The sequence below is a fragment of the Danio rerio genome, chromosome 11 (assembly GCF_049306965.1).
Source record: "Danio rerio strain Tuebingen ecotype United States chromosome 11, GRCz12tu, whole genome shotgun sequence".
Lineage (NCBI taxonomy): Eukaryota > Metazoa > Chordata > Actinopteri > Cypriniformes > Danionidae > Danio > Danio rerio.
In genome coordinates, this window is record NC_133186.1 from 34,012,501 (window position 1) to 34,038,812 (window position 26,312).

Here is a 26,312-nt window from a genome sequence, read left to right on the forward strand (position 1 = left end):
TCTGTGGTGATGGTTCTGGCTATGGTGCTTCACCTTTGAACACTTCCAGCTATTTCAGTCCTGAAAGATGGCTAAAACGGTTTTTGGTAGTGCACCTGTTTACCACGTCATGCTGCTGGAAAATCATTTCCGTTCTTTTTGACTAATTGCGCATCTTGTGGTTGTCTGCCTTTCTGAAGAATGATTTCCAAAGAAAGGTATTATAACAGCTCGAATGTTCCTCTATGGAAAAATGGATGTTTTACCGTGATGACGTAACCCCTGTGGTGTTCAGGAGATAATTGCCGGATAAATGTGAATTCTATTGTCGACAAAAGCTTTTTTGAAAATTGCAGGTGCACAATGAAATAAGACAGGCATGATATTAAACCAAATCAGGCCCTTTTTCCTCTTTACTTCACCCTTGCTTTTTAGAAATGCAGTGTTGCTTTTCTGCTCAAACGGAAGAGAGGAATGCCTGTCCAATTTTTTTTACTTGTTCAATTTGCAATGGTATCTGTCAACTTTCTACCTCTCCATCCCCTGACACTGTAACTCCCAAAAGCGCAGTATTCCTTCCAAGGTTTCATGATAGCCTTTCCTCAATCTACTCTCAAACGAGTTTTTTGCCATTTGCTGAAAGGCTGTGTTTGCAAACCAATTACTTTAATGGAGAAAGAAAGAACACCTTTTTGATTTGCATTTCAGCGCATGTGATAAATTCTTTATCTCATAATTACACTGTAGGTTTGGTAATGGAGTGTATTTTAATGAATCAGGCTTATGCATGACAATGAGCTGTGATTATGACAATGGATGTATGGCCGTCAAAGAGAGAGGGGGCACGCACACAATTAAAGGCACAATCGTGAGGCCCATTTTAAACTGACCATATTTATTCATGTTTCTATTGTGTGCTACAGCAATTAGAATATTCTTTTAAATACCATGAAAACATGTATTTTGAATAAGAGTTATTGTTTTCCTAAATAAATTCTACGATGCTTTTGCCACACTGAAATAACACTACCATATTTACATTTATTTACATCCAAAAATGAAAATAAATGAATCATTTACTTGAAGTCAAGTGGTTAAAGTTATTTATTTTGAAGTAATTTCAACAAAACTTTCATATCACAATATAAATCATCTCATATACTGACAAGGATATATATCACTATATAGAACTATTTATGGAAATTCAGTCAATAGTTGAGATATATTGACCACATGGAACTTTTTCTATACTTCTATAATTTTTTAATTTTACAAGTATGTACTCAGACATGTGCTTGCCAATGCTGTTTTTGATACTGACCTCAAGCAAAAGCGTTTCGTTTTAAACATTACAGTATCGAAATATTGAGATTTTTGACAACACCAATATTTGCAAAAATTTTTAATGAAACACAAATTTCTTTTGGAAATGCAATGAAAGTTATTTTTTTGTTTTGAGTTTCCTCCAAATATCTGGTTTTCAATTTTTCAGTTTATCCATTTTCTTATATTTATGCAGTTTTTTTGTTTTTACCATAATTATATATATTTTAGCTCCTTCATCTATAGTGAGGCGCTGATATTTAAAGCTTACAAGTTTTACCACAACTATTCTCTGCCTCAGACCAGTGGACCATTGACTGAACGTATGCAAAAGTCATATAAAACAGTTGTCATTTCATTGGTTTAAATCTACAGTATATCTGAGAGACGTGACTACATTCTTATGGATGGTATGGACGTGCCGAACTAACAGATGACGATAATAATGCTTTTATACTAAGTTCCCAACAAACGGGGAATTAAGTATATTTCACAAGCAAATTGCATTCTAGTCAATGCAAATGAGGACAGAGGCAGATTAACGTTCCGCCATTAAACAATGCAGAATCTACGATTCAATTGCCATGAATGTGCAGAATTTGCCTAATTCAGGTCCTCCATGTTTGGTGTAAAGCCAGCTGTGTTGGTCAATCAGAGATGAGAAGAGTTAAAGTTTTAGGGGCTGATCGCACCGAATGGGCTTTTACGGTCCAAAAACATGAGGCACACCTCATTGTCTTTTTTTGTTGGCAAAAAAAGAACTTCGGTGCACTATTTATGTCACTAGGAAATGACTGAATCAGCTATGTAATGTGCGCGAGTGTTGCTGTTGATATTGGTATCATTTTAAAATTCAATAATATTGTGATTCGTAAGATTTGTGAGTCATACAGCACCGGATAACGCAAAACAGCAGCTGCAAATCTCTCCTCCATCTTCAAAGGTCTTCGTTGTTGTCTTGACAACACAAACACTGCAGGCACCTCAATGAAAACCCTGCCTCTGCTTTCATTTGATTGGAGAATGAAACAGACGTGACTGATGTAACACACTTTTACCACTTAGAGTTAACTTTTTTCCACTGCGAGCACATGGCAACACTGATTTTTCAAACGTGTAGAAACAAGTGCGGTTTTGAAAATACCCATGTTTGTATAGACAGACTCCAAGTCGACAGTGTGGGCTCTTGAAATCTGACTATGTCAGTGTTGAATTATGTATTGATTTCACTCTTCAAAAAAATAACACTGAACAAAACTATCTGTGATTGGTTGCTTTACCTGTCGGTCAGATGGCCACTTGGACTCTCCAAGGCCAACTAACCAGTTATGCCTTCAGTCTGAAGATCAACCTAAGCTTGAGAGTACAGAATGTCACTGCTTATTACCTCAAATTCGTCATAGGTCTCTCACAATACACAAAAGATCTGGTATAGTTTACATGGACATCACGTTCTGGTTTGGTTGTTTCCTCTTCATGCTGCTTTCTAGAGTGCGCATAAAGAGCGGCACTGTGTTTCAGAGATGTTCCGCGCTCCCACTTGTGCAGTATAATGAGAGGTAATAGGTCGAAAACGCCATGCTGTAGGGCATTGTGCAATGAGAGGTACATGTGGTTCTGGCGCTGGGGCACAATACAATGCCTACACTATTCCTCTCTGGATCTCAGCGAGGTGGCCTACAGATTTACTGAGGCAGAGGGCTCTTGTCAGCACTGTGGTGGAAGATGAGCCAGGGCTCTCCGTATTCATGTCTGAGAAGATCTCAGCCTGTCAGGCTTTTGAGAATCGTGCATCTGTGTATGTACTGGCAAACTGTCAGGCTTTTTTGAGGGGTGGGGGAGTGTTTTTTGTTTGTCAGTTTTGATGCCCTGGTATGGATGTACTGCGGACTCTGAGAAGCATCAAGCCTGACTTTCCTACGCTTTACTTTATAAATTGGATTTTGAAGGATGTAGGCGTAGATTGGAAAGTGCTGCATTCGTCTGGTATATTCGAGCACATGTACGGCATTTTTTGAGAGCTGGGTAATTATCAGCATCTGGATAAGACCAAATTTGCATCCGTTTTTTTTAGCAGCCTGCGTTAAAACGGAGTGAGTATTTCCAGAGAGATGGGCGCATGCTATTTTCGCCCTCACTTTCAGGTCGTCAGTTTGGTGGTGGGGTGGAAAGCCATGCCTGAAACCCTCCATCGATCAAACCTTTTTTTCTAACTGCTTCTCAACGCTTTCCAGGTTCCAGGCGCTGCTGAAACCACAATTAAAATGATTGATTGATTGTTAAACAGATCGATTATTAGCAGAGTAAAACAAATGCCTGCCCGTCAACGATTGTACACAGCAAACAAAGAATGCTAAACGCCTTCTAATTGCCCTCGACTGTAGACTGTGCTATCTGTTTACAATAAAAGCTGTAAACATCACGCTGGTCTCAGCAGCATGTCGCTAACTAGATGGAGTGAAACAGTTACCTTTGTTTAAGGGAGTAGTACACCCTGAAAATGGAAAAGAATTGCTATTGTTTGTTCACATTCGTGCTATTCTAAATTTGTATCTCAAACACACAAAGAGATTATTCAAAAGATGTTGACTGGACCGTCTTTATCTTGGAATAACAGTGAATGTGAATTGAGGCAATTCAGTAAAACTCCCCCTGCTGAGTTATATTTTTTGTCTTGGCGCCCTCGTGTTCTCTTGTGTTCATGTTCTACTTGTTCTCATATAGATTATTTATTCATTCATTCATTTTCTTTTTTGTGTAGTCCCTTTATTTATCTGGGGTTGTCACAGCGGAATGAACCGCCAACTTATCCAGCATATGTTTTACGCAGCGGATGCCTTTCCAGCTGCAACCCTTCTCTGGTAAACACCCATACACGCTCAATCACACACATTTACTATGGCCAATTTAGCTTATCTAATTCACCTATAGCACATGTCTTTGGACAAGAAGGGGGGAAAACGGAGCACCCGGTGGAAACCCACATTTTTTGAATAATAAAGTGCAGAAATAGTCAAGTGTAATGTTTTTTTTAGCTTCAGTGATTATTGTGAGTTTTTGTAAACTTGTAAATGTCTAGAATGAATGATGTTAGGTCTCTTTAATTAATGTTTAATGTGGACCGTATAAACAGATACCCAAAGTAGGGTACACAGGCCAAAATTGGCCCATTGTAACCTAGGGTTATAACAATATACCGGTATGACGGTCTACCACGATTTGAACGTGCACGATTATCTTACCATGAACAATTGCATATCAACGGTTTTAACCCTTAAAGACCGAGACAGCCGCCCGCGGCTAAAAATAAGTATTGCTCTTAAATGTTTAATAACGTTTGATCCGCTGATCCCATTCATACAATTCAAAGATTGGCATAAAGAAGAGAATCTCAGCTTTCCTGTGCTGTATCACATAACATTCGCGGACTTTCAGAGGCTCCGGAATCAGTGCGGTTACGTCATCAAAATTTGACAACGCTGATTTGACAAAGAAACGCTCGTCACTGTGTCTCCGGACAAACCAGACATGATACATTGATGCATTGTCCCTCCTCCATGCCCAGATTGGTTTAAACTCGCTATATCACAACCAATAAGCATAGGTTTCACTTTTGTTTCTGGACCAACAATGAGCTTTTTGAACCACACGGAATGAGAGATAGGCATACATTTATGCGCTGCTAAATAAAACGCAAAAAAAAAAAAGTTTTGCATGAAATAATTCTCATACTAAGTACTTTTGCATGCACAGCAGCACAGAAACATGACAAAACAGTGACACAGCAAAGACGAACTGCTGCTCTTGCTGTTTTCAAAAGACGCAAATGAAGGTGCAGCTGTTTGTCTGCATTGCAGACATCCAAATCCATATCCACAGACAACCATATCCATGCTGGCACATAAAACCTAAAGATGTTCCATAATTGAATCTAGTTTAATTATGTAACTATTTATAGTATAGTAAATATTTATATCTATTTTTTTACTGAGGATTTGCACCATGTTTATTTGGACTTTGACACATTATTTATTATTTTCTTATTTTTTTATTTGTTCATTGTAAGTGGTGTTGTTTATAGTAACTGAAAATATATTATTTGGAAAAAGTCAAATTTGCTTCACTGTTCTATTATTTTGTAACACTTTTTTCTGTTTAGTTCATTCCCAGACCTTTTGGGCAGATACATTGTCAGTAAATAAATGCATTTTTTTCCCCCATAGAAAAACCTTTGTTCAGTCAGAAAACGTGTTCTTATTCTTTTCAGGGTCTTTGCTATGAGAATTACTATTTAATACCGTATACCGCGAAACCGTCAAACCGTGGTATTGTTTTTTACGATTATCATACCGTAAAAAATTCATACTGTTACAACCCTATTGTAACCTTTGATTTGGTTTGAGAGTGAGTATGATGGATTGGGTTGGGGCAAATGCCTTTAACACCGAGATCATCATTTCTGAGCTACAAAAAAGCTAACTGGAATTAAATGTTTCAATTAAATACTGTATATATGAATCTTCATTTTTAAAATGTAAATACTGTCACTTGGATAGAGTGGTAGAAGACATCGGCAAGCAAATCAAGACAAAATCTGTGTAATTCTGTTATAAATTAAATTGTTTTGTTTTTTGTACAATGTCAAAATACTGTATTAGTTAATATAAAATAATATTTTATATTATAGTTATTTTTAAACCTTATGTGATCAAATAGGAAATTACCCCACCTATATTTGCCTTTGGCCCACTAGCCTCAATAACGTTTGGTTTTTGGCCGCTTATCCACTTGTTAAGGGGTGACGTGTTTGTGACCTATGTAATACTGTTTCCGGGTCCAAGCCACCATTCATTTGAGTGGAGAAATCATTCGTTTATGATCACGTTTTATTCCTATCACACATTAAAGTTAATTTTATCTAAAATCATAGTGTACACAACAATCTTTGGACTTGCTGCATAACAAATACCAAAAATGTAACAACTTATAAAAAAATGTATCACTTTCTGGCCATCGGATATTAGCCATGGACATATATACTGCGATTGTGATTTTCGAAAGCCTTAAATCGCTTTGTAAACGTTTATTATTACCATTTCATGAGTCTCCCCATTCAGTTAAATAGAGCGCTTGGACCCGGAAGCCGCTTCGCGTGACGTCACACTTAACAAGCGGATAAGAAAAAGATTGGGCACCTTTTTTATAAACCAACTAAACTGATTTCAGGTTGCCATTGAAGTCAACAGGCTGTCATTTTGCAGATGTGTTATGTATGTTTATCAGTTATTAAAATTAAAACTGTTATTGCTGATCTATTTAGGAGACTATTTTATTTAAACTTTTTTTAAACTAAATCTTTTTCACAAACAGCTACATTACTCATATAAGGTAATATATAGTATTAAAGTACACTTAAAGGGATAAACCTTAAAATGAAAATGTATTCGCTATATTCCTTTGAGGTTTTTGTTCTGTTGAACACAAAAGGAGATATTTTGCTAAATGTTAGAAACTTGTAAACATTGACTTCCAATAGGGCTGCAAGATTTTGGAAAAAACTGACATTGCGATATTATTTTTTTATGCGATACATATTGCAATATTGTATATAATTTCACTAGATGATATGAATAGCTCTATTTTGAAAAGAATTGCATCTGCATTGAATATAATAAACCAATTAAAAGTACTGATAAAAACAGTAAAGCAAAGATATAAATGAAAAAAAAACCCCAGATTTTTTTAGTTTTTGTTTTTCTCCAGGGAGTCTAGCAGCATTCAGATACACAAATTGAGTAATCAAATGTAAAACAACAGTGTAGTGTTGTGTAAAAATATACTTAAATACAATTAATCTTCCTTAAAGGTAAAAAATTGTAATTTCTTGTTTGTGAATGCTTTAAACACTTAAACAATCACACGCCTTAAACACAGTCAACTATGGCTCCTGGTTAAATGTAAAATTGATTCAACATTGCAGATTTGCCATGTGACTGTTGCAGAAGCGCACATTGCGATATCGATGCTGAAGCGATATTTCGTGCAGCCCTAACTTCCATAGTCATATACTGAGTGAATGGTAATAGGTTTTCAACATTTTTTAAATATCTTTTGTGTTCGACAGCAGAAACAGGTTTGTGACAAGTGCAGGAGGAGTAAATTTATACATTTAAGGGCGTACTCACACTTTGTACAATTTACTTGAACCAGGCCAAAGCACGCTCGTCCCCACTCCCGTCTCCCCCGACGGACCGCACTCGCATTACATTCAGGCCTGTGCATGCTTACGTCATCGATGCTGCACTGTTCAGTAAGCGCTCTCGCTCAGCACAGTGGAGATTTCTTTAGTTATATTGTTTAAAAGTCATTTGGGATGCAGTGGAACACAGTCAAATATTTCACCGAACAGATCAGCTACTTTTGACGCTCATAAATGATCATAAAGTCCTCTTGCTGCAGATATTGATGTTTGCTGAAGGTGCGCAGCTGTCGTTCAGTGAGAGGTTTGTGTCTTTAATAATCTATGACAGTTTGTGTTCTCTGAACTGTAAGAATGATTAGTTAATCTATATGAAACGGTCCCTTAAAAGTCACGTCTCGCTATCAGTTTCGGGCTTAGGAGTGTTTTGCACTCACACACAAGTGTACCGCACCAAAGCCCAAGTGAACCCAGCCCGATTCGGAGCACTCACACCTCTCAAATGATCCGGGAAACTGGCCTGGGCAGTGGGCACGGTTTGGATAGCATGGAGTGAGTAGGCCCTAAAAAGGGCATCGAAGTCATGTAAAGATAATACATGGGAATTTTATGTTTTACCTTTTATTAAGTTATTGACATTATTTTGTGAATAGATGCATTAATTACTATTTGTTTATTTCCTGTTCTTGTTAGTTTGTTGTTTGTAATGCATTGCTTTTTCATTGATTTGGATTTGTTTGGATGACCACAAAGAGGCAGTATCGCTTTTCACTGATATATTTATTTGGAAAAACTCTAGATGGGAACCTTAAGAATTTTTATTTATTATTTTTTTCAACATTTAGTCAGAGTGGATAATTAGGAACAGTGACTAAGAGATTCTGAGTTGAATAATAGTCAGACTAAATGGACACTTAGGCAGAAGACAGCATGGACTTTGTGCAACTGGTTCCCCCTTGTGATAAGATGATTTTATCATCCTGTTTCCATGACAGTGATTTTGACGTTCTTGCATCAGCCAAGTGTCTCTCATTGATTTCTATGAGAGCTGACGGTGACAACCCTGCTTGTATTTCAGCGTTCCTCTTCCTGCATAATTTCTGAATACATTTTCCTTGATCATTTTCTGACATGTTGCATTTAAGAAATACCAAAAAAGTCATTTTGTGGTATATGAATGCAAATTTTATTTCATATTTAAGCAAGTGAATGTGCGATTAGTCATATTTTATTTCCCGCAATGTTAACCATCTCCTTTTAGTTTTAAGATCAGTTTTCATCCAGTGGACTTGTCATCAGCTGCATTCCCTTCTCACTTTTTCCTCTCTAGACCTCTAGATGGCACTGGCGAGCTGCGACAGAAGCTCAAACTGCGTGTGTGTGTGTGTGTGTGTGTGTGTGTGTGTGTGTGTGTGTGCGCATGTGTGTCTGTTTGTCGTTCGTTCAGTCAGCAAACGGATGCACAGTCTCCACCTTGCACATTACAGGCTTTCTGCTGCTGTCACTGTGTTTAACTCTATTTTACCAACTTTGGATGGAGGCAAGCTTCTCTCCCATTGCGTGCTTTGAGTGTGGGCTGTAGAGAGAGGGCCCCCCTGCACCCACCAACAGACCCCAGGCCATGTCATGCTTCTCCATGCATCTCTCCAGACATTGCACATGCTGTGTCAGCTGTCTGTGAGCACAGGAAGCTCATCTTGTGGATGAATATCTTCAAAGTCCTTTAGAATTCGTTTTGCTTGAATCTGCAGACTCATTTTCTACATTAGACTTGTTATTGTAGCTTACAGCATGGTTAAATTGACCAGCCTATTTCTTAAATAAACACAGAATGTACAAAATGAGCATTAATCTGTGTGGATGAACTATCACATTAAGTTATCTGTGTGGTCTGGATGTTTGATATATTGCCAGGCAAGTGAAGTGTCCTACTGTAGTTCTCTGTGTTTTGAAAAATTGGCTTTTGATAGAGTTGCTCGAGGACATAATTGGAGATGGGCTTTATGGGCTGTGTCTTGTCAAAATGTCTCTGTTTTTGGCACCATGCAATTGCAGACTTTGACTGAAGTCTCCACTGGGCTCAGACTCTTTCTTATAATAAAACATGCTCCCTTTGGTCTGTCGCCTCAGCTGGATGACAGCCGCGTATTGTTTTTAAGTCAAAGGAGCTGATGCACAATTATATTTAATGTTCTTTTTGAAGCTTGAAAGGTCGAGGTTAAAGTGACTCTTTAATTTCATGTTGTGTATTTTGTTTTTGTTGGTTTGATCTGTTTATTCTTGCAGTCTCGTCAGAAAGGACTTTTAAGTGTTACAGATGCTACTGTGTTCTTGTTTATTCTTTCGTCTGTTCAAATGAAGGTCAGCGGTGTCTGATTCCATTTTAGAAATGGAAATCTTGAGATTAATAGGTGGGAGGAGTAGGGATGTCCAAATTTAATCACACACACACACACACACACAAACACACACACACATATATATGTTTATTTTTTATATATATATATATATATATATATATGTGTGTGTGTGTATGTGTGTGTGTATGTATATATATATATATATATATATATATATATATATATATATATATATATATATATATATATATATATATATATATATATATATGTATATATATATATATATATATATACACGCACACACACGCACACAAATATATATACACACACACACACACATATATATATATATATATATATATATATATATATATATATATGTATATTTGTGTGTGTGTATATATATATATAGGAGAAGCACTTTATCAGCATCTAGACCAGCAGCCTGTAAGTACATTTAAGATTTGTTTCAGTTGTTGTGTATGGTTTGAGGACTTGTTTCCAGCTGTTTGTGTAAAGTTGTAGGACATTTAAACTTGCTTTCAGTTGTGTATAATACTAGAAGTTGTTTAGCCACTGTTTCCTTGGTTACTATAAGAGCTTGTGTAGCGAACGCAAACGCGGTTTCGCGTCGTCCGCCTCAGTTTCGGCCCTTGTTTTGACTCTCGAGGCGTGTCCAGCTGAATTCAATCAGCTAGTGCTTTGGGGTTATATAAACAACTAGTTCACCGCGGCAGCGGTCGCGGCAGCCTCGTGTGAAGACCGCCTCGTGTGAAGACCGACGAGGGTAAAGACCATCGACTCTACCTGCGCGACTCCACCGAGCAAAGACACCGACAAAGCACTTGAGTACTTTACTGTATTGTTTTACTTTACACTTATTTTTTGTTGTCAGTGCACTTTTATTATGTGTTTTCTAATTCCTGTTGTTACTAACACTCGCAAAACACGGGAGGTGCGCTGCAGGCGTAATCCTCACAACCTTCGTTCAATACATGTATCTACTATTTCACAACTCTCTCTCTCCGTGGGCCTCTGGAATTGTCAATCAGCTGTTAACAAGGCTGATTTTATTACCTCCATAGCTACATATTCTGACTATAATCTCATGGCTCTAACTGAGACCTGGTTGAGGCCGGAGGACACTGCTACACATGCTACTCTTTCTGCTAATTTCTCTTTTTCCCACACTCCTCGTCAGACAGGGAGAGGGGGTGGGACTGGACTACTAATTTCCAAAGAATGGAAATTTACTCTGATACCGTCCCTGTCAACAATCAGCTCCTTTGAATTCCATGCAGTCACCATTATCCACCCCTTCTACATAAATGTGGTTGTCATCTACCGCCCACCAGGTAAATTAGGTCACTTCCTAGATGAACTGGATGTTCTTCTCTCATCTTTTTCTAATTTTGCCACTCCCTTATTGGTGCTAGGTGACTTCAACATTTACGTTGACAAACCGCAAGCTGCAGACTTTCAGACTTTGCTTGCCTCTTTTGACCTAAAAAGAGCACCTACTTCTGCTACCCACAAATCAGGTAATCAGCTAGACCTTATTTACACACGACACTGCTTCACTGATCAAACAATAGTAACTCCACTACAAATATCTGATCATTTCCTTCTGTCTCTCAACATCCACATTACTCCTGAGCCGCCACACACTCCTACACTGGTTACCTTTCGCAGAAACCTACGATCTCTCTCACCCAATAGACTATCCACCATTGTTTCAGACTCTCTTCCTCCATCTCGCAAACTCACTGCACTTGATTCGAACAGTGCCACTAATACACTCTGCTCCACACTAGCATCATGTCTAGACCGATTATGTCCTCTTGCATCCAGGCCAGCCCGTGCCAGTCCTCCTGCACCCTGGCTCTCGGATGCTCTCCGTGAGCATCGCTCAAAACTTCGGGCTGCGGAGAGAATTTGGCGGAAAACTAAAAATCCTGCACATCTCTTAACATACCAAACTCTTCTGTCCTCTTTCTCAGCTGAGGTTACTTCTGCAAAGCAGACGTATTACCGTCTGAAAATCAACAGTGCCACTAATCCTCGCCTACTTTTTAAAACATTTTCCTCCCTCCTCTATCCTCCTCCTCCACCCGCATCCTCCACACTTACTACTGATGACTTTGCTACATTCTTCTGCACCAAAACTGCAAAAATCAGTGCTCAATTTGCTGCACCTACAACAAACACGCAAGATACAACACCAACACCACACACACTCACCTCTTTTTCTCAGCTCTCTGAGTCTGAGGTGTCCAAACTTGTGCTATCTAGCCATGCAACCACCTGTCCACTCGATCCCATTCCCTCTCATCTCTTGCAAGCCATCTCTCCTGCTGTCATACCAACACTGACTCACATAATTAACACATCTCTTGACTCTGGTTTATTCCCCACTACATTTAAGCAGGCTAGGGTAACCCCACTGCTAAAGAAACCCAACCTGGACCATACGCTACTTGAAAACTACAGACCAGTATCCCTGCTTCCATTCATGGCCAAGATTCTGGAGAAAGTAGTGTTCAATCAAGTCCTGGACTTTCTTACTCAAAACAATCTCATGGACAACAAGCAATCCGGCTTTAAGAAAGGCCACTCAACTGAGACTGCCCTGCTCTCGGTCGTGGAGGATCTCAGACTGGCTAAAGCAGACTCTAAATCATCAGTCCTCATTTTGCTGGACTTGTCAGCTGCTTTTGACACTGTCAACCACCAGATCCTGCTATCTACGCTTGAGTCACTGGGCGTTGCGGGCACTGTTATACAATGGTTCAGATCTTACCTCTCTGACAGGTCATTCAGGGTGTCTTGGAGGGGAGAGGTGTCCAACCTACAGCATCTAAACACTGGGGTACCTCAAGGCTCTGTTCTTGGGCCACTTCTCTTCTCCATCTACACATCATCTCTAGGACCAGTCATCCAGAGACATGGATTCTCCTACCACTGCTATGCTGATGATACCCAGCTATACCTCTCTTTTCATCCTGATGATCCCTCGGTTCCAGCTCGTATCTCAGCCTGCCTGTTGGATATTTCACACTGGATGAAAGATCATCATCTTCAGCTGAACCTCGCAAAAACGGAAATGCTTGTAGTTTCTGCCAACCCGACTCTACACCATAACTTTTCAATCCAGATGGATGGGGCAACCATTACTGCATCCAAAATGGTGAAAAGCCTTGGAGTAACGATTGATGACCAACTAAACTTCTCTGACCACATTTCTAGAACTGCTCGATCGTGCAGATTTGCACTCTATAACATCAGAAAGATCCGACCCTTCTTATCTGAACATGCAGCTCAACTCCTTGTTCAAGCTCTTGTTCTCTCCAAACTGGATTACTGCAACTCTCTACTAGCTGGGCTTCCAGCTAACTCTATCAAGCCTCTTCAACTGCTCCAGAATGCAGCAGCACGAGTTGTCTTCAATGAACCTAAACGAGCACATGTCACTCCGCTGCTAGTCCGTTTGCACTGGCTGCCAGTTGCTGCTCGCATCAAATTCAAAACTCTGATGTTTGCCTACAAAGTGACTTCTGGCCTAGCACCTTCTTATCTGCACTCACTTCTGCAGATCTATGTGCCCTCCAGAAACTTGCGTTCTGTGAATGAACGTCGCCTCGTGGTTCCATCCCAAAGAGGAAAAAAATCACTTTCGCGAACGCTCACGCTCAATCTGCCCAGTTGGTGGAATGAACTCCCTAACTGCATCAGAACAGCAGAGTCACTCGCTATTTTCAAGAAACGACTAAAAACTCAACTATTTAGTCTCCACTTCACTTCCTAATCTGCAATTGCCTATTTGAATATCACACTAACTGTACAAAAAAAAAAAAAAAAAAAAAAAAAAATACTAACACTTCCCTTCTTAGACTTTACAGACCTGAAACTTGCCTTTAGTACTTATTCATTGTTGCTCTTAGTGGTGTAAATTGCTTCCTTGTCCTCATTTGTAAGTCGCTTTGGATAAAAGCGTCTGCTAAATGACTAAATGTAAATGTAAATGTAAAATGTAAATATATATATATATATATATATATATATATATATATATATATATATATATGTGTGTGTGTGTGTGTGTGTGTTTTTTTTTTAAATTCTTTTTAGGGGTGTCAAAATGAAATGTTTCTTCTGTGCACCGCGATGCAGGCGCAGACAATTTAGTATCGGTTCAGTAATAGACCATAACCGGTTATTATGTACTGACATCACTCATCTCATGAGCGCTATGTTGCGGTAGGCGGCCGAAAGTAAACACTGCAACTATTTAAAAACACAGAAACTGTGCACAATTTACTGTGTGAGTGTTTGCCGTACAGTCTTTTTCTGACACTGAAGTTACAGCAGAAGCCCCCTTTTCACTGCAATTGAGAAAATTTAAGTAAACTCCATTTCTCTTTCTCTCTCACTGTGGCCCTTTGACCTGCTGGCGTGATGTTTTCTCTTCTCTCGGCTAGCAATTCTTGTGGATCCAAACACGAGATTTCTTCCCCATGTCTATCATGGATCAGCTGTGATCGCCGCAGTGTCACTCATCAGTGAACAGCGGCAGAGCTTTAGAGCCAATCGCAGCCCTTTCTGTTGAGCGTGTGACCAATCATAGAGGTGTAAGAAAGAACTTGCTCGAAAAGGCTCATAAAGTAAGCGGGATGTTTACATTTGTTTATTTGCTATAATTGCTCATGCTGTTCTGTGCATGTACTTGAGTTTTTAAAGGTACAGATTATATATCTGACTGTTTCTATTAAAGGACAACATTGTATTACAAGTACAAATATAATTGTGCTTGTGCTGTGAAGTAAAATGTAAACTATTGTATGGAAAGCATCGTCAATGCACTGTGACGCACCAGGATATGGAATTGAACCGAATCGATGGCATGATAATCATAACCGAACTGAACCAGTGTGGATTCACATATATACAAAGCGCAAGTATGTCTGCACTGTGGATGTATTATGAAGTTGATGGCAACATCATTGCCAAAGCAAACTGTGAGATATGTAAACTTGTGATTGGAAGAGGTGGAAAGGAAAAGGCTACATTTAACGCGTCAAACCTGATAACTTAAGGCACCTCAAAAACAAACATGTAACACAATACAGGGAGTGTCATTAAGAAAAATATACATTCCCTCCTGTGAAACTAACTACTATGATGAATGTAAGAGTTAGAAATGCAGTTACTAAAAGCACATTACTGGCTTTTTATTTTATTATTATTTTTTGTTTACACATCTTTTAAGTTAAGGTGCTATTTGTTTTTATATTTGATTATTTTTACATTTACTGTTGCACTAAAGTCAAAAAGTGACGAATTTGTTATTTCAAAGCTAGAACTGCTCTGTTTGAATGTTAAAATAAGGAAAATGAAATCAAAAATAAGGAACATCCTGGATCTGTTTCTTGCTCTTCTTTATTCTTTTTGTGTGTATTATAGAAGTATCGGTTAATACTCAAAATCAAATGACTCTGACTCAAACCCGAGTACAAAAAAACCTGATTAGGACAATCTACAGGACAGTCAACATGTCTGATTGAATATGGGTCACAGAATAATTCTTCGATTTTACATAAAAGCTACAGTACTGTATACTGCAACTCTGTTGGGCCATCCATGAGTATCTCTTCAGGATGGGGGTTTAATACACACATGCAGGACCAAAGAAAGGCGAGGGGGAGGAAAAGAATGAACAAGGAGGAAGGGAAAAAGTCTTCTCTCAGGCCCAAACATCCAGGCCCCAGAGCTCTTAATTATATCAGAGCCCCACTGAAAGGAGAGTGGAGCCAATGCTGCCGTGCTCATTTGCATTATGCATTAAGGTTAGCCTTTGTGTTGATGAAGAGGGCTGTATCGGCACTCCTCTCCTTCCGCTCTTTCGCTTAATGCCATCTCTAAAGGCACTAAATGGAGAAGTTCCTGTGTGGTTTGTATCTCAATAATGTCAGACAGTGTTTAGACGGAACAGACCTCCCGCTCGCACCAGAAAATATGATGAATCATTAGGACGGAGGGAAGGAGAAAGGGTGAATGGAAACGAGGAACGGACAATGGGACTCGAGTACATTGTGTCTCTGACGGTACAACAACACAGTGAAATCCTTGTTCATTAAAGGCCCTATGCGCACATTCTCTGGCCAGCTCTTAGATCTTGTTTTCTCTCCAACCAAAGTGGCCCTCTGTGTTTGATATCAGGATGTGGACATCCATTCCCTCTGTGGAGTCTGTAATTGGGGAGTCAGTGTTGAAGTGCTCCCTGGTGGCTAGTCCACTAGCAGGCCATCTGATGCCCAGGGCAAACATATATTCCTTAGCAATTCATCTGGGAGACTAATACTGTGCAGAATAACTCAAGGAAGTGGAAGTTTATTTTGAAAGAGACACATATTAAACTCCACAGATGAAAGGAAGGGATTTATATATATATATTTCCTTCTTCTGAGTTTGTGCTGAGATGCGGTTTAAAGAGAGAACCACATTATATGGTAGTACCTTCTGGAAAAGCCTGAGGCTAAGCACTTTATTTAAAGAAACCTATGTGCTGCCAGAGACTTTGCTACTGGTTTGCCAAAGTGGAATTGTCAAGTCAATTTGAAATTAGTCCAAAATAAATGTCATCAAAATCTAGATTGCAGCCTTTAAGCCCTTAAAGGTCTCGATGCGCAATCCCATTGAGTCCATAAACTGCTTTGACATTTTTCATTGTAATGATTTGTAAGCACCCACACCTTCAGTTAAAATGCCCTTCTTCCTAAAAGTGATAGTTACTCTCAAATGAATATTCTGTAAGTTAATGAGTCTAGAATTGGGTTCCATGAACAACTGTTATTTATTTTGTTGTGACAACACAATGTAATACTTTATTTTAGGTCACAATTCACGGTATTAACTTCTGGCTTATTACTTGGTATTCAAGCTAGGAACTGTTCATTAAAGGTTACAGAGTGTGATCTTATTCTGCATTTCTAATCCTACCCAAAACCTAAACCCAACTTTTATGTTACTAATTTGTGTTGAACATTATGTAGTTTGAGCATCGATATTGCAATGTGTTTTATTAGACTAAAATATTAAAATATTATTATTTTTTATTATTTATACAACGATGACCTTATTCTTTTACATTTGATTGTTCAATTTCTGTACTTGAATACTGGTTAACTCCCTAGAAAACCATAAAACCCTGTTTATTTCATGATTTATTTATTAGTATACTGTCTGTGATTGATTATATTGTATGCACATGCACTCCATGAAAAAAAGACTTGATCATCCCAGTCAATCTAAATGAATGAAATCTTTCCAAATAGAGCTGTCATCTAATGAAATTATATTTATATCGCAATATTCTCGCGGCAAAACATTGCATTGCCAGATTTTTCCAATTTCGTGTAGCCCTATTACTACTATTAATTATACTACCTATTAATAAAAGGTTAACTATTAGTTTTTGAGCTTGTGTTAGTTAATGGTTTGTTAACTCTGTGAATTGTGACCTAAACTTATAGGGCACACTCACATTAGGTACAGTTGCCTTGGACTGTGCTCACATTGCATTTTTACCTACCGTACCTGAGCACGCTCGCATCATCGACGACACATCATCCTGTTTAACAGGAACAGAATCGCTCTCGCTCAGCACAGTGGACATTGCTTTAGTTAGATCGTTTTGTATTATTTTTAGTTGTTTGGGATGCAGAGACGCACAGTCAAAAACTCTTTGCCAAACAGATCCTCCACTTTTGACGCTCATGAATTATTGTAGATTTCCTAGTGCTGCAGGTATTAGGAGGTTTGCGTCTTTAATAAACTATGACAAGTTCATTCAAAATTAAGAATGATTAATAAATCCAGGGAAACAGTCCCCTTTTGGCACAGGCTCGCTTTGCACTCACACTACAAGCATACTGCGCCAAAGCCCAAGTGAAACACGCTCTAGCACACGTCTTTCAACCAGGCCAGGGTCCGGCTAACTGAACCACGCCTGAGCCTGATTCAGTGCATTCACACTTCTCAAACGTATCGTTAAACGCACATGGGCACTGTTACCATACATTTTTTCACACATTGATTACACTCTTTTTCTATTGTTTGTAATTCTTGCATTCAATTTATTTAAAAAATCATGTCTAATTAATTGAAATGCTACAACTTCATGAAAGTTCTTCGTGCGCATAACACATAACGTGCGCTTGTTATAATCAATATGAATATGCCGATCAAATTGAATACAATCTTACACCAACAACACATGGTGACCAACACGTTGATAACGTATAATCATATTAGATTACAAACAACCCCACAAGTTGTTTAGCACATGTGTATTGCTGCTATTGTGTTTACACGTTATATTTTTTCCTGAGACTATTTAAACCAAAATACACAACGACACTCTATCAAACATATCTATGGTATGAAATATGGTTACTTACTTAGTTAACAGCGCACAGCAATACCACACAAAGAATGGATGGACTTTGAAGGAGTAAACAATGTGGGAAAAGCTCCTTTAGTACACTGGACAAGTATGAACAAGTTCAACCCACACATGCGTAAGGCAGGCAGTTTTGTACAATTACGTAATCTATCGGCTTAAAGATATTGACCTAATTTTGATATTGGATCGATAATGATAACAATAAAAATAACGTTTATCGGCTGATAACGATATGGCTGCTGTTATACATCGTGCATCCCTAAACATATACTGTACATTTGAAGTTCTGAATCACTGTTAATTCAGATTTTATGACTGAATTCCTTTTGCATTTTTCCCATCAGTTTATCTTACATCTCATTAATTGCTTTTATTTGCATTGTGAAACTTGAAACTGTAGGAAAAGTGTCTTTTTGTCAATAGTCAAAGCCAGTGAGATCTATTATGGCATTTAGTGTACAAACAAAAAGGTTTAAACTTTATTCAGAATATCTTTTATTATAATCAAGCAAAGTCGTGGAGAATGTTTCCAGAGTTAGACTGTCAAACGCCAAAGTCTGCTCTCCTCTGGTGTGAGATTAGTACATAATCATTAAAGGGTTTTTCTGGACCTCTTTCAGCGAGAATATGCGTGTACTTTATGCATCTCAGGGTTCGATGGGTAAAGATGATTTGGCTCATTATGAATCATAAAGTGAACCAGGGGAAAAACTTGCCCAGAAACGAGACACAGGAGAAGACCTGGGCAGACGGCCATGTTTCCTGGGGACTGACCGCCTTGGCTTGTGCTTGCCACACGCATACGCTACATTTTCAGTTTTATTTTCTGCTCTTATAGGCTTGGAGAGAGAGCGAGAGATACTAAGCTGTTTATTTTTTTGTAATTTATTGGAAATATAGTCACTTATAGAGCCACAATTAATCTTATTTATCTATTTATTTATCTATTTTTTGGGGCGTACAGTTAAGAATATTGCAGGAAGGAAGGTGGGGGCATGTCCCAGATATTTGCTCCACAAAAAGCTCAACACCTGATACATTAAATGAGCTCCCATAGGAACCAAGCAGTGGAATCAGATGTGCATCACACAGCAAGAGCTCATGCACACACTGGCGTCCTTGAGGACCGGCCCTTTTCTCCATTTTTCTAGGGAACTGTACATTGTCTTGTTGTGGAAAAACTCAGTTCTCTGTTGCTGGGATTGTTGGTAGACATATAAGAGGGGCAGTGACATAATGATAAAAATCCTATCAAAAAGGTAAAGTTATTTGTAAAAGGCTTTATTTTTTGCCATTATCATCATTTCTGTAGATCAATGGCAGATGAAGCATCATCAATTCTGTGACTTTTTCTTTTTGGCTCAAACACGTTGCGACATTCGGCCGTAACACCGTGTTAATTATCACAACTACAGGAAGCTGAACAGGTTGATGGGACATTTTGATGATGCTTTTTTATAATGCCCTTAGTTGCTCTCCATCCCGATTGGATAGGAGAGGCTCTGGCATTTTAGAGGCACGTGTGACCTGTCCTTTAAATGGATGATCAATTCCCTAAGCATGTCTGACATTTGCTTATGCGCTGCTGTTTTCTGCTTGCATGTAATTATAGACAATATTGCAGAGGACGGAACAGACAGGAAAGCAGGGGATGGGGCGAGCTTGCCAAAATCATTTTATTAGCACAAACAAATCATCCAACATAGTTTTCAACTTCAGTCTGTTGATGCTGGAAAGTCAGAACTTTATTATGTTCTGTTTATCTGTTCTGAGTAATGTCTCATGCAATCCAAGCTGGTGCATAGTTACCGGAATCGAATGTAAGCCAAGGATTTTTAGCCGTATGTCATTAATAAATTCATTCAGTCTATTTTTTAACCCATTTATGTTTAATGTAAAAAAAAAAAAAAAGAAATAAAATAGTTTGTTACATTTAAGAGTTTTTTTTTTGTATTGTATTTGTTCATCTTATTTGCATATTTTTTTTTAAATAATCCCAGATATTGTATTAGTATTGAATTTATATTAAATAAACATACATTTCTTGATTCTTTTATACATATTTCAGTGCTTCCCATGTGGTTGAAATTTACTCGCAGTGGTAGCGGGATTAAAGCACATAATTTACTCACAATACATAAATAGTTAACTATATACGACAAACGAAACATATTTATTTTTAACAATAATTCTTTATTATGACACTGTTTTACACTGTTTCTTTTTAATGGGTTAAACAAAAAAAAGACTGTTGAAATAAAGAAATCGAGTATTACTTTTATGCTATTTAGGAGCCGTTGTGCAGCCACTGACAGGTAAATCTGCTTTCAAGTTCAAAGCAAACTTGAATGTCAGATCATTTTAGATATGTATATAAAATAGCCTATGTAATATATTACCATCATCAAATTAATAAAATATTCAGCAATTGAGAAATAAATGACAGAAAATAGAATAAAATCAGACAATATCTCTAAACATTATCATAATTATGTGATTAAACGTGTAAATTATTTAAATAAGCAAGTGTGTTAATTAACCATTATTACTGATGGTGTGCATATATTTTCCAGCCAGTTTAGACCAGTTGTTTCGTCCTATTTGTGTAGTACTACGGTTTTCCTGAGACGTTTAGATAAAAAAAAAATTTATGTTTCTCTCGTGACTGTGCGTGCACAATCAGCTGCGAAGCAAAGCGAAAGTAGGCTAAAGTAAAAAGGTAAGGCAAAAACACATTCTGTACGATCAATGCCAACTTTAGAAAGCGAAAGCACAAGTTGAATCCCTGACATTTTAGAAGATTTAGGGTGCTTTCACAGTTTGTTTAAATGCCTGGACGACATCCTAGTCCTAATCAAGGGCAAGCTGAGGGGGTGTTTTTTAGCCTAACTGTCCAAATGTATCTTTCTTCGTTTCTAAATGCTACCTCCTAAGATCTGTCTCCCCTGAAAAGTTGTTTGTGATGTTTTGTGTATGGTCTGGGGGGTCCAATTTCGCTATACGAAAGTGTAGTGACAAATAAAGGCTTGATTGATTGATTGATTGATTGATAGTTCAGTGTTTCCTCTAGGATTTTTTCCAGTTGTGGCGGCTGGCCTTTTTTTTTTTTTTACACATCTACCAACTACCTGTGGCGTTTTATCTATGACAAATGTCGTAAGCGCAGTATAGAAGACGAGATCACATTTATTTATAGCCTACAGCATGCGGATCTCTTTGCTTGCGCGCCAATTTCCTCTGCTCGTGCACAAAACTTCTTGCACGCCCCCTCAAATATAAGTTGCTTCAAGAGCGTGCAGATCTTGTGCGCTCTTAAATAAACGCTGCTGAAGTGCGATGTATTGCGTTCATGTCTCCAGTAGGGTTGTGCCGATAGACGATATTATCGTGTTGCCCACCAGAAGTGCCCACTTCATACCAGAATTGAACCGGACCAGAGTTTGTGTGAACCGTACCCCAGAACACCTCTTTCAGGTGGACTCGGGTGCGGTTCGTGGGTGTGTACCAGAGTTCAGAAGACAGCGTTCACACTAGGTAAATGTACCGTACTTTGATATCAAACAAACCCGGGTGCGGACCAACAGTGCTAGTGTGAAAGCACCCTTAGAAACCCGGGCTGGACGAATTTAAGTCCCAAAAAGGCGCTTCTCTGTGGTTATGCAGAGCATGTGAGGCTGTCTGTGGGAGCGTTGACTGTCTCTCGCACACAGAACAAATCGGGTAAACGAGAGAAGATTTGTCCACTACTTAATCGATCGCGGATGTCTGGTTATATTGGATGGATACAAAAAAGTGTAAAAGGATATTAATACTAGAAAAAAAAAAAAGAAATATAATTGGGTGGCTGTTATACCTGGGCGGCCTGCCCAATTAAAGTCAATGTGTGGAAAGCACTGTATTTTACATTTGTATCTTAGGTATTTCTTAATATTTAATATGCTATTTATACTTTAAGATAAATTAAAAAAAATGTAGTTTAAGATGAATTAAATTCCAAGGTGCAGTCCTGTCTACTGTTGTTACTGTTCTTTGAATTTAAATAGACCTGTTTTAAAATATTGAAAATAAAAACCTAGTTTAGACCACTGTGAAACATCATTTAATGTAAAGTAGAGCTGGCTTAGTAGTTTCAGATCGGAGCTTGTTAGCTCTTTGCTTGATGGTTTGAACCCAGAAGGAAGCCAGGAGTTGCTGATGTTACGTCAATCACTATTTTGCCCTTGAGCACAGCACTTAACTCTAGTTGTCTCATTGGGACTGTTTCCTCAATTAGTGTACTGTAAATCACTTTCTATAGAACTGTCTGCTAAATGACACCACTAACTAATGAGAATCAGGTTCCCTGCACCTTAAGGGGAGTGATAGCAACAATTACCTAAGGAAACTTGGCTTCATGGTTTATTAATGTCATAACCTGCACCGAGTTGATCTAATTGGCCTGTTGTCAGGCTCCAAGGGCTCAGCACTAAGCAGACAGGTCGATCCGTGACCCAGGGCATGCTCCAGGATGTTTACCTTCGCTCCTGTGATTCCTGACAGAAGACGCCACCAGGTGATTGGAGCTTCTGCTGCGAGATCATGACTTGGCTGCTTAATGCGCGACTCTTGTTGTTTGATGTTGCTGCTGCGAGCCATATTCACGTGTAAAGATTTGCTTGGATAATGCAGGTTTCAAAGAGCAGACTTGATCCTGAGCGAACATCGCCCTTATCTAACACTTTCATCTTTTGTTTGTCTGTGGGATTTTTAGAGGAATTTTTTATTAACGCGCAACGGGAGTAGCAGAATAACAAACACGCCTCGTTTTAAAGGAAACACTCATTATATATGAAGAAGCCCAAAACAAGATGGTTCTGTAGTGATAAACGAAAACTAAAGTAACGATTTTCTTCCTTTGTCTCTCATTATTTTTTAAAACCTCACCTAAACAGTCAGAATCTCTCCTGAAACCACAAATATGCTATGCGGGCTTGGTATTTTGAGTCTGATTTGCTGAGGATTCTGTTATTGAGTGGAAAGGAAGCAATGTTTGCTTCCCTCAAGTCACCAAAAGCAGTCACCATGGTGATAAAAGGAGAATTATAAAGGAAGGACAGGATAGTACGGAGAGAGAACAAGAGCTGGGCGGAGAGTCTTTCAGTGGAAGCAGCTGTATCTCTTGTATGTGATGATTAAGACCTCCGTCTCCTGCCGAGGGGACAGTCAGGGCAGCAGCCCACAGGCCCACTGCACCATGGGTAGGAAAAGGAGGGCTGATCCTGTGGTGTAATGACCTGCTGCTGCTGACCGTGTCTCTCTCCTGCTGACCATGTTTGTATCCCGGCTGCAAGAATCAACTGTTTATTCATAAATTGTGTGTAAATATAGAGATAGAGAGAACAGGGGGGAAAGAGTTTTAAAGGGTTTGTTTACCCCAAAATGACAATTCTGATGTCATGTCATGAAAATTTGTCATCTTTGAAACGCAAATGAAGATATTTTGATCAAATCTAAAAGACTTCTGTCCCTTTACTGATTCTTAGACTTCAAAACAAATTGAGAGAAAGAAAAAAGTAAATACAAATCCAATTCTTCTGAAGAGAAGTTATCACTTTATTAAGTAAATAAATTAAATTTTTAGGCTTTTATGTGCATGTAGACAGTAAACACAGATGCTCAGCTCCTCATTGGTTCTTGCAGAAGCTCAAAGGCTACGTTGACACTGTGAGGTTTAGTGCTCAAATCAAATTTTTTTCTCAGATCTGATTTTTTTTTTTTGCATAGCTGTTCACACTGTTGTTATAAATGTGGCCAATATCAGATTTGCAGACCATAATCTAGACCAGGGGTTCTCAACTGGTTTGGCCATTGGACCCACATTTTTACATGGTCATCAAGCCGCTATCCAAATTTTTAGGAACTATAATGCAATTTTAGGAATTATACTTAATTTGTGTTTATTTGTTAACATAAACAAATAGTGACAGATACATCATAATAAATTCACCAAGACTTGCAAATAAACACTATTTTGTTGCTTTCATTTACCAAAATGGATCAAATTATAGAAATATTACAAAGTAAAAACGACAAATACTGTTAATAATAAACTGTTAATAAAACTTGTTTTCTAGTTTCTGAATGCTGTTTTAATTTAGAAGGTGTCATGCTCTCCTATAAGAGCACCTCACTACATAAGACACTGAAGCTTTAAGTCTTTTTTTGTCGTCTATATATATATATATATATATATATATATATATATATATATATATATATATATATATATATATATATATATATATATATATATATATATATATATATAGTCTAGCATATATATATAAAAGTCAAGCATAAGCAAATTAAATACAAAAATTTAACTTTTGTTTTTTTTGATCACACACTCTGCGACCCACTGAAAATGTTCCTGTGACCCACTTTTGGGTCACGACCCACCAAATGAAAAACAATGATCTAGACCAGGCGTGTCCAAACTACGGCCCGTGGGCCATCTGCGGCCCGCAATCAGTTTTTGGCGGCCCGCGAGGCTTTTTATAAATATCAATAGAATCTGGCCCGCTATACAAAAATAAACGTAATTCAATAAATAACCACCGGGTGTCGCTATTACATGCATTCAATTAAGCAGCAGTTCTTGATATGATCTATCTATCTATCTATCTATCTATCTATCTATCTATCTATCTATCTATCTATCTATCTATCTATCTATCTATCTATCTATCTATCTATCTATCTATCTATCTATCTATCTATCTATCTATCTATCTATCTATCTATCTATCTATCTATCTATCTAATATTTTTTCTTCTGGAGAAAGACTTATTTGTTGTATTTCGGCTAGAATAAAAGCGGTTTTAATTTTTTTATGAACCATATAAGGTCAAAATTATTAGCCCCTTAAGTCTTCAGAACAAACCATTGTAATAAAATAACTTGCCTAATTACCTTAACTTGTAACTTGATTAACCTAGTTAAGTCTTTAAATGTCACTTTAAGCTGTATAGAAGTGTCTTAAAAATATCTAGTCAAATATTATTTACTGTCATTATGGCAAAGATAAAATAAATCAGTTATTAGAAATGAGTTACTAAAACTAATATGTTTAGAAATGTGTGGAAAAAAATCTTCTCTCCGTTAAACAGAAATTGGGGAAAAAATAAACGGGGGCTAACAATTCTGACTTCAACTGTATATATATATATATATATATATATATATATATATATATATATATATATATATATATATATATATATATGCATGTCTGTGTGATGTGTGTAAAATTTGGCCCACGACAACGTTGTTTTTTTTGCATCTGGCCCTCGGCCCAAAAAGTTTGGACACCCCTGATCTAGACCATAGTCCTAAACTGACCCGCATGCGCAAAAGTACTATTACCGACCGCACAAAATGTCTAATTATGCACACAGTGTGTATACTGTATGAAGCACATTGTCAGATTATGCTTAATATAACTATTGCCCTTTACACAGACAAGCTTGGTGTATTTCATGAACTATAAAGGGTTGTTTTGCTACTACTAATGTGTATTTTGCCAAACCTAAAATAAGTCTCTTGTGATTGAAAACACTGGTAATTTGTGATTTATGACATTTTTTTCTAGCCACCGGTGTACTGAACAGCTGCAAACTGCACTGTGAAGGCAAAGTTGGTTTATCTCTGTTTCCAGAGTTATTTCATTTTACTTTGTTATAAACAACAGACACGTGCAGAAGGGGGGTTTGGGTGTTTAAGCACCTTCCCTTTTTCCTCTCGGAGGGAAAATTCCCCTTAAAATGAAATTGCCCCCTACTTTGTGCACAAATCCCCTATCTGCAAAACTGCCCGAAGCTCTTCAGATTCATGATCAACCCATGCCCCAATCATTAAACAGATTAGTTAATAAGCACCAGTTTTGCCTTCAAATTGTCTTATTAAAATGAACAACCGACTTTCTGTGGTAAAGTAATAGCCCTGCTG

The 26,312-nt window shown here is 38.0% G+C and overlaps 2 protein-coding genes across 2 annotated transcripts in view; both read left to right on the top strand.

The window, feature by feature from the left end:
• The window catches only part of diaph3 (diaphanous-related formin 3), a 146,485-nt gene that overhangs the window by 75,829 nt on the left and 44,344 nt on the right, over window positions 1-26,312 (top strand).
• Window positions 10,275-13,885, top strand: LOC141376632 (uncharacterized). The gene is made up of 2 exons (XM_073916908.1): window positions 10,275-11,219; window positions 11,301-13,885. The coding sequence occupies exons 1-2, from the start codon at window positions 10,772-10,774 to the stop codon at window positions 13,667-13,669; spliced, it is 2,817 nt and encodes a 938-aa protein (XP_073773009.1). The 5' UTR covers window positions 10,275-10,771; the 3' UTR covers window positions 13,670-13,885.

Excerpts from the sequence above, each read along its gene's own strand:
- LOC141376632 (XM_073916908.1), top strand. The coding sequence starts at position 10,772 with ATGTGTTTTCTAATTCCTGTTGTTACTAACACTCGCAAAACACGGGAG. Across the intron at positions 11,220-11,300 it reads TGTCATCTACCGCCCACCAG|GTGACTTCAACATTTACGTT; the intron begins GTAAATTAGGTC and ends TATTGGTGCTAG.